The sequence below is a fragment of the Trichechus manatus genome, unplaced genomic scaffold, assembly GCF_000243295.1.
Source record: "Trichechus manatus latirostris isolate Lorelei unplaced genomic scaffold, TriManLat1.0 scaffold00282, whole genome shotgun sequence".
NCBI lineage: Eukaryota > Metazoa > Chordata > Mammalia > Sirenia > Trichechidae > Trichechus > Trichechus manatus.
The window spans coordinates 1,265,031-1,273,799 of NW_004444218.1; the positions used below are offsets into that span (position 1 = coordinate 1,265,031).

The 8,769-nt window shown below is 58.6% G+C and overlaps 1 protein-coding gene across 2 annotated transcripts in view; it reads left to right on the forward strand.

Annotated features, from left to right (window-relative positions):
• PRODH (proline dehydrogenase 1) overlaps nucleotides 1-8,769 on the forward strand; it is a 49,829-nt gene that overhangs the window by 9,332 nt on the left and 31,728 nt on the right. For both annotated transcript variants that reach the window (XM_004390094.1, XM_004390093.1), the window contains 6 exons: nucleotides 4,495-4,529; nucleotides 5,047-5,196; nucleotides 6,423-6,487; nucleotides 6,682-6,798; nucleotides 7,283-7,362; nucleotides 8,280-8,361. In XM_004390094.1, coding sequence (XP_004390151.1) covers nucleotides 4,495-4,529; nucleotides 5,047-5,196; nucleotides 6,423-6,487; nucleotides 6,682-6,798; nucleotides 7,283-7,362; nucleotides 8,280-8,361 — 529 coding nt within the window. The remainder of the gene's footprint in view (nucleotides 1-4,494; nucleotides 4,530-5,046; nucleotides 5,197-6,422; nucleotides 6,488-6,681; nucleotides 6,799-7,282; nucleotides 7,363-8,279; nucleotides 8,362-8,769) is intronic.

Here is an 8,769-nt window from a genome sequence, read left to right on the forward strand (position 1 = left end):
CCCGCCAAGCCCTTGCTTGGTGCTTCTGTTCAGGGCCACTGAGCTATGATAGCAGTGGGCCTAACTGACACATGTGAGACCTTGGACAGGCCTGTTGTGTAACCTGCCCCTTGGTTTGGTGGGGTGTGGTGTTTCCCAGCCCATCCCCAGGTAGCCAGCCCAGGAGCGGAGGGAGAGGCAGTCACATGAGGCCTCCTGCCCTGGGAATGGGAACGGAATGTCCACTCCTCACCCTCAGGCTGGCTGCTGACTGGGGATTGGCTCTGGGAGGCCAACCTTCTGATTGGCTGTTCTGAAGGCGGGGTTCTTGTGCTTTGGCACCCCCTTTGTTCCTGGGGCCCCGTGAGGCTCCCGCCAGCCTGGGGCCTTGGCTGCAGCCTTTACTGAAACTGCCTGTTGAATAACTAATGGGTCTTGGATCCCGGCTGAGTCAGATCATGCTGCCCCCACACGCCGGGCACCATGCTCTCTCCCAGAAGGCTTCAGCTGCACCTGGCTTGGGCTAAGGGGCTGTCTGGAGGCGGATGGCCTGTGTCCTGACTGGCTGGAGCCCTGCTCCTCCTGTACCTTCAGGAGCACCGCCCTGGTTCTGGGACGTTAGCAGCAGCCTGTTCCCATCCTAACTGGGTGATGCTGTCTGATGCCAGCAGCTAGGGGGAGGAGTCTCTCCCTTGAGGGGTCTGGGCCACAGGGGTAGAGCTGGGCTTACAGACTGGGTCCAGCATCCACGCCATCAAGTGGCCTCCCTGGCTGGCTCGGGTACGCCTGGCCAAGAGTGACACTAACCACACAGATCTTGTGCAGGGGACTGCTTCAGTGTCCCTGGTGGGTGACCAGGGATCTTTCTTCCTAGTCAGCCCCTCCTGTCACAGGGCCCATAGACCCCACCCGGGGAGTGATGCAGAGGCCACCACTAAGGTGGGTGGTGGCAGGCTTGGCCTTGGTGTGACTGCAAGAGGCACAGAAGGAGGAGAAGCAGTACTGTGCAGTTAGGACTGTGGACTCTGGAACCAAACAGCCAGGGCTCGATTCCTGGCTCTCTCAGTTGCCAGCTGTGTGACTTTGGGCAAATGACCTAGCCTTTCTGAGCATCAGTTTCTTCATCTATTAAACAAACAAACCAACCCAGGAAAATAACTGCATCTACACCAGAAAGGGTGGAGGCACCCAAATGTGTGGTGACTGAGCAGTCCTCCCAGAGAGGGAGGGGGAGGCTGTCGGGCCTCCGGGAAGAGTCACCCAGGAGGGCTCCCAGGGACTGGGATGGAGGCGGCAGGAGGCCCGGAGGCACAGGAGGGACAGAGTGGCCACTGGAAGGTGCTTGTTAAAACACCAGCATAGAGGCCTGGGTCCTGTCCTGAAGCAGGAGAGGCACTGAAGGCCAGGTCCCCCCACGGGGTCATGAGGCTGTCCCCAGGATAGGGCAGCTCCCCTGGCACTGGTTTGAGCATAGTGCTTCCGGGAGAGAGGCATGTGCAGGTAGCAGGGATGCGTGGTGTTAGGGGTGGCCTCCATTCGACTGTCCTGTGCCTCCCTCCCTCCTCCTCCTGCCTGCTGTCACCAGAGGGGAGTAGGAAAGGGTGGCCTGCATAAGCTCCCCTCACTTTCTGTCTTACTCCAACAGACACTGAGCCAGCAACCATCCAGTGGAATTCTGAGAGCTGGAATGGTTGAGGCCAAGGAGGTGGCTGGATCTCGAGCTGCCTCTCCAGGGCCCCTGGGACTTGTGTGGCCTTCCTGTGTTCCTGGCCCCTCACCCCGCTCTGGGCACTCCTCCCAGTCCCAGCAGGGCAGTTTGCCTGCGTGCTCTGCTCTTCCACAGAGGGGCCAATGGAAGCCAGGAAGGGGCACCACCTGAGGTGGCAGAACACAGAACAGGTCGATGTCTGGTCATCCAGTGGCTGGGGGTTGGGGAGGAGGAGCGCACAGGGGATCCAGGCCTTTCTGACTAACCAGGGTGCAGTCCTAGACCTGGTCAGGGTGCTGGCCTCACTGATTCACCTTCCAGCTCTAAAGTCAGCGGCTGCAGGGACAGCTCTGGGCTGCACCTCCGTGTTGGTGCCTGACGTGGAGACTCCACGGTGGAAAGTGGATTCCTTGGGTGGTGGGGGTGGCGCTGCCTCGTCTCTGGAGCCTGAGTTTCCTCACCATGCACAGAGTGACATCTGTCTCTTTCCCCCACGTTGTGACATAGCCCCGGTCATGCCTGCAGGCTGCCATCTTCCGCTGGACCCCTGCCCTCCCCGGCGTCGGTGGGCTTCCTCAGCACACTTAGAAAAGACTTTGCTGGCTGGGACCCAGCAGTGGGGCCTGGCTGCAAGTGTCCCTCCAGGCCCCTAGCCGAGTTCTCTGACCCGTGTGCTTGGGTGGCCAGAGCAGCTGCTTTTCTCAGCTCATCTCTAAAGTGCTTCCCTCCTGGGCAGCCCAGATGGAGTCACAGATGTCACAGATGAAGACCATGCACATGATGGACAGCCCTGGGGTCACAGTGCCCCTGCTCCACTGGCTGCTCTTACTTGCCCATGTGGGTTTCCTGCCTGGGCCATGTCTGGCCATGTGGCTCCCCTGCCTCGGCATGGCTGGTGGCGACTGTGTTGGAACTCCCCCTCATTGGATGCCTTTTGCCTGATTGTACCTGGCCACAGCTTGAAGGGATAGGGCCTGCTCCGTGGCTGGAGAGGTGGGTGAGCTCCCGTCCATCAGGGTGTGTGGGGCAGGGTGGATTAACCAGTAAACACAGTACACACCATACCAGCTTACTTGTGCTTACTTACTAATCTGTAGTGCACGATTTCACTTGGGTTTTACCACATCATGTGAAATTGTGCAGTCTGGATTAGTAAATAAATACGAGTAAACCCGTGCATACCTTCCTTATCGGGTAATCCTTCCCTGGGGGTAGTCCCACACTGTGGGGCCTGTGTGCTTCCTCGCGGGTTCCTCCGGAAGCTGCACCCTTACAGATTCAGAACCATGTCACACAGTGACACGCCACCCTCTTGTGTTACATCAAGCACTCAGCCTCCTTATATCAGCCTGACTGGGTCACATAAGTGTGGCCGGAGGATTGAAGCAACTGGACAGGCATCGCTGTGGGGTACATAGGAGCCTCATGAGGAGCCGCCTCCCACTGCAGGTCCTGGCCACCTGAGGCTTGGAGTCCTCAGATGCGCCCCCTGGGTGGGGTGAGGGTTCCTGGCAGGTGCACAGTGAGGTCAGAAGACTCCTAGGCTCCTTGACACATGGGCAGTCAAGGGCCTTAAATATAAATGTGGGCTGATAGACAACTGCTGAGCGCCGTCCTCACAGCTGATGCTCAGGGAGACAGGTGCTTAGGGAGAAGGCGGCGACTGTGCAAGACAGCGCCTGAGCGCAGGAGCCGTGTGTTACTATTCCAGAAGGTATAGCATCACAACTGAGCAAAAGGGAGCCTCTTGGATGCTGTGAGGAGGGGGACACCAGGAACCCTCAGCTCAACAGGGAGGACACTGTGAGCAGGGACGGGGTTGCAGAGTGGGTGGGTGCTGGATTGACTGAGCCCCCGTGGGCACCGAGGGAAGCAAAGGGCTGATGGACGTGGGGTTTGTGCTGGGCGGTGGGAGTAGCTGCAGGGAGGCGGGTGGGCCAGGGTTGAACTGCGGGGCGGGATAGGGTGGGTGAGCCTCATTGTCCTAATGAATACTCGGGATGTTTTTTGGATATGATGGGAAGCCAGAGGAAGGTTTTAAACCAGGGAGTGATGAAATCAGATTCGCATTCTAAAGGAAAAATTCTGGCTGCTGCTTGGAAAATAAGCCTTGGGGGCAAGATTGCATGCTGGAGGTGGCACTGGCAATGTGCGGGGGCAGAAGCCAGGAGCTTGGCCTCGGGCTGGCGGGTGGAGGTACCCGGAGACCCTGGACGTGGGGCAGATCAGAGCTGGAGGATTAGTGGTGTGTAGTCGTGGTTTAAAGCCATGGGCTTGGACCAGCTTCTGTTCTCTGGGATGATAAGCGTGGTCCTTCCTTTGGTGGGGCATTCTAGAAGCAAGGGGGCCTTGCTTAGCTGGTTTCTGGAATTCTGTACACTGGGTGGCTTCCCAGTCTCTGTTCCTCGCCCTGGGTGGCTCTGCCCTCTCACTCTCAGGGAGGACTGCCCTAGTAGATAACTTTCCCGAGAACTTGCTCCATGTAGGTGCTGCTCTGAACTTTAGTTCTACCGACCCCTCACCTACTCACAGGGAGGCACCCTTGTTGCCCTACTTCACCCATGTGGGGCCTGAGGCCAGGAGAGGTGCTCAGAGGTGGTTACGCCCTGAGGGCTGGCGTGGATGAGCTGGAAGCACCCCGTTACCTCCGGCAGGGCTGCATCTAGGAGCCAGCCTTCCTCCACCAAGTGGTTGACACTCAGCCTCCAGGCTTCCTCTCGTCCCTTCTGCCCATAAGTAGGAACATGCTTGTCACCTGCTGTGGAAGTGATATGGCCCTGACCCTTCTGCCTTACGTCCTTCTGCAGGTCCTGTACATCGGCTGCAGAAAGAGACGGCAGTGGTGAGTAAAGGGTGGGCCAGCTCATGAACTCACGCTTCCCTGCAATCCACGCACGTGCCAGGGGATCAGGAGACAGAGTTCAGGGGCGGCCCCATCAGAGGCACAAGTAAGCCTTGGGGCAAGGCATGGTGCCTGCACCCATGTGTCCACGGGCCATCCCAGGTCCTCCTGTGTGTTCCGTGGTTAAGGACAGACCTTCCGGTCCCCTGGTGGAGGCTGGTCTGGGCTCGTTTGCCACACAAGCTCTTTCTTCCTGTCCCATGACACATGCTGGGGCAGACAGAGCCGCCAGGACAGGGCACAGAGCTGAATGGCAAGGGTGGGTCTAGGGATATGGAAACCGCACCGTGGTATGAGGGGGAGCGTAGCAGGGCCAGAGTCTGGCAAGCCTGCAGCTGCCCGAGGCCACCGTGCTGAGGACAGTGACCAGGGTGCGGCCTGCTGGACTTGCGCTGGGGAGTGGCTGGGAGTAGGGGGAGGAGTTGCAGCCAAAGCACATGTGTGTTTGCCTTTGCAGATACAAGTAAGAGGGAGAAGCAATACCAGGCCCACCGGGCCTTCGGGGACCGCAGGGACGGTGTCATCAGTGCCCGCACCTACTTCTATGCCAGTGAAGCCAAGTGTGATGCCCACATGGAGACGTTCCTGCGCTGCATCGAGGCTTCAGGTGGGGTCGCCATTGTTTGCTGGCCATGCCTAACCTGGTGGGCTGACCCCAGGGTACGTGATGAATTTAGGGCTAGGGCCAGAGGAGCTGGCTCAGAAAACTGCTGAGTGCTCAGGGCTTCCATTCTGTCTGTTGTAACTCGAGGAGGAGCAGCCCTGCCAGATGGTTGTGGAGGTGACCTGGGGTGACGGGGGGTGGGGGGTGGGACTTGGGTGGCTTGGTGCAGCTGCTGCTTACACTCTGGCCTTGCCCACGTCTAGCCTCTTCCTGAGGAGCCCAGGCTGCCTCCAGGCAGGTACCTTCTGCCCCCGCCCCCTGCTGTAGCTGTGTCCCAGTCACCATGAGCACAGCACGCAGAAGTGGAGACTTGGGTAAAGGCTGCTGGAGGGCTGAGTACCCCTGTCACGGGGAGTGCGGTTCTGACCAGATGCGCGCAGTTTCCGGAGAGCTGGACTGGTCAGCAAGCTGGAGCACAGTTCCGAGACGACTCTGGCAGCCTCTGGTGGGGAAGCAGCTGCTGCAGGAGGTTGCTAGGGTCTCAGCACTGCTTTAGTGTCCAGAAACAAGCCAGGTGGCAGCACAGCCCCAGCAGGCCAGCCCTGGCCAGCGGTCCTCTCCTTCATGGCAATGGTGTCCCCCACTTCCTGAGCGCTGAAAGAACGGTAGGAGCGATGCCTCCTGAGAGAGGTGCTGGGGAAGTCCTAAGCACTCAGGCAGACGCTTGGCCCAGGCCCCGTGGTGGCGCGTACCCTTGGCCATGCCAGGCATCTTCTCCTGCCTCCCTGCCCTGCTCTGCCTGGGGCAATGAAGAGGAGGGCCACACAGAAGCAAATGCTGAGGAAAATCCTGCAGGGGGTTGTCCAGCACCCTCCGTGCTCCAGCCTATGTTCAGCATTCCCCACATATGGGCAGCCAGTGGTGCTGGTGGTGTAGGAGGGGAAATTGAGGCATAGGCAGGTCTCTCTTTGCCCACTGCCTGACCACCTGCCTAGACTTGTGGGACAAACAGAAACCCTGCCGAGTTGGCCATCCCCATCTCAGCAAGGGGGTCTCCCAGGCAGCTGTGTTTGAGGGCATTTCTGGGGCTGGGTGGAGTCTCAGTAGGAGACCAACTGTGGGGCCGGCAGCCTCCACCAGCACAGGCTTCTGCTTCCCCTGCCCACCCAGGTGTCCATGTCCCTGCCCATCTCAGAAGCCCTTAGGGCTCTTTCTCTGGCTTCTTATAGGTGGAGCTAGCGATGATGGCTTCTCAGCCATCAAACTCACTGCAGTGGGGAGGCCTCAGTTTCTGGTAAGTGCTGGAACCTTCCACCTGCAAGAGCTTGTGGCTGCATTAGCATTAAATGAAAGCATGTGTTCCAGTACCTTAGAAACCGCAAGCCCTGTCATTGGCTGCCTCCTTAGGGGCTCAGGGGCTGTGCTGGGGGTCCTGGGGCAAGGAGCTGGGCATGCACCCAGGAGGGGCGCTCAGGCCTGCATTTGCAGCTGCAGTTCTCAGATGTGCTGACCAAGTGGAGACGGTTCTTTCACCAAATGGCTGCAGAGCAAGGGAAGACTGGGCTCACTGCCATGGACATGAAGCTGGAGGTGGCCGCGCTGCAGGTGGGTGTTGGACAGAGCGCTTTCCAGGCTCACCGTGGGGGCTCAGAGAAGAGCCCCTGCCCAGGGAACACTGGCCAGGTGGTTGGGTTCAGGGTACTGCTCAAGAGCCTGAAGTCTGCCTGATTGCCCATGTCTGCTTGGGTTAGCCAACAGGAGGAAAAGGGGCCCCATTTGCACTGAACTGAGACAGGAGAGGTGATGGGAGAGGGGTTAAAGGGAGGTGGCCCTGAAGGAGCAAAGTATGATGGGAGCTACAGTGATGGGAATGGACACCTGTAGACAGACCAGAACTGGCCCATCTGTGGGACAGAAACACAAGCTAGAGATAAGCCCTGTTTTCTCTGACAATGTTATATAAAGTCAAAACTAGCATCATAAGCCAGTGGGAGGAGTGTGCACAAAATGTTAGTAGATAGGGCTGGGTACTATGGGCAGGCCCTGAGAAGAAGACCCTAGTGTGACCGATGCCGTCTCGCTTCTCAAGGAAAGTGTGGCAAAGATGGGCATCGCGAGCAGAGCTGAGATCAAGGACTGGTTCACGGTTGAGACCCTGGGTGTGTCTGGGTAAGAGCAGACCGCAGCTGAGAAGAGGGAGTGTGCTGCCGGCTGCAGGCTGGACAGAGGCCCTTCTGGCAGGTCCTGAGGTGCTCCTAGGCTGGGTCAGCCATGACTCAGTGTGAGCCCCGGCTTGTCTCCCAATTCTGGTCTCCCTCTTGAGAGCATGGGCCTTGATGGGGGGAGGGGGGTGACAGTACGGAGGAACTGCTTCCCTGAGACACACAGAACAGCAGTTGAGGGAGCCTGGGTTGGGGAGGGGCAGCTGGCTTGCTCATGCATTGGATAGTCCAGGCTCCACAGTGGGCCCGAGTGCCCCTAATCCCAGCAGGGCTCCTTACAAAATTATTCAGGCCACAGCAAAGGGTGAGAGGTGAAGGAGGCCAGGGAGGCTGAGATGCCAGGCTGAGGCTGGGGCCAAGGTGACCCAGGCCTGACCCCTCTACCAGGGGCCCCCAGTGGAATTAGAGAGGTGGGCTCAGGGCAGTGCAGTGGGGCAGCTGGGGTGCCAGAGCCAGCAGTGTGGCAGCAGCCTTGGCATGCTGTCCCCTTGCCTGTGGCCCTCAGCTCGCCCACTGCCATCTCCTAGCCCCATCTGCAGCGGCCAACTTGGACTCGCTGTGCCCCCGCCTTACCTCCCACCCTGTACACGGGGTGTCACCAGTTCATGTGCGGCTGTGTGTGTTTATCACGGCCATCCTGGTGCAGGAGTGATTTGTTTTAGTTTTCATTTTCAAACAGAGTACAGTATTTATTTTTCTTTTAAAACTGTATACAGAGGTGGGTTTTGTTGTGGTTGGAATTGAGGGTGCTCTTTTAGGGAGCGGGGCTGGTTTGGGGGCCTAGGTAAAGCTGGGGACCAGACCTAGACACCCTCCCTATGCCGCCAAGCCTGCCTCCCAGCTGATGGTGTCTTCTCACCTCAGTACTGTGGACCTGCTGGACTGGAGCAGCCTCATTGATAGCAAGACCAAGCTCTCCAAGCACCTGGTGGTCCCGAACCCAGAGGTAATCTTCCCACTCTGCTCCACCAAGTGTCACCTCAGCAGGCACTGTTCTGACTAAGTCTTAGAAATTTAGGTCACCCCATGTGTCCTGCTGCCGGCCCTGGGCCGGAGACCACTAGTGCTTGAGTGCTTGGTGGGTCCAAGACCACACAGAGCTGGAGTGCCACAAGGGGCAGCCACCAGGTTGAGCCAGGAGTCTTGGAGGCCCTTCCTAGGATGGTGTCCAGTGATTGATCATCACGTACCAGGTAACCCCAAATCTCAGTGGCCTGAAACCACAGCCATCCTTTTATCACCCTTCATGGTGCTGGGTTGATGGGGCTCAGCTGGGCGGTTCTTGAGCAGGGCCTCACAGATGGTTACACTCAGATGGTTGGTGGGGGTGGCTAGGGTCATCTCAGAGACTCCT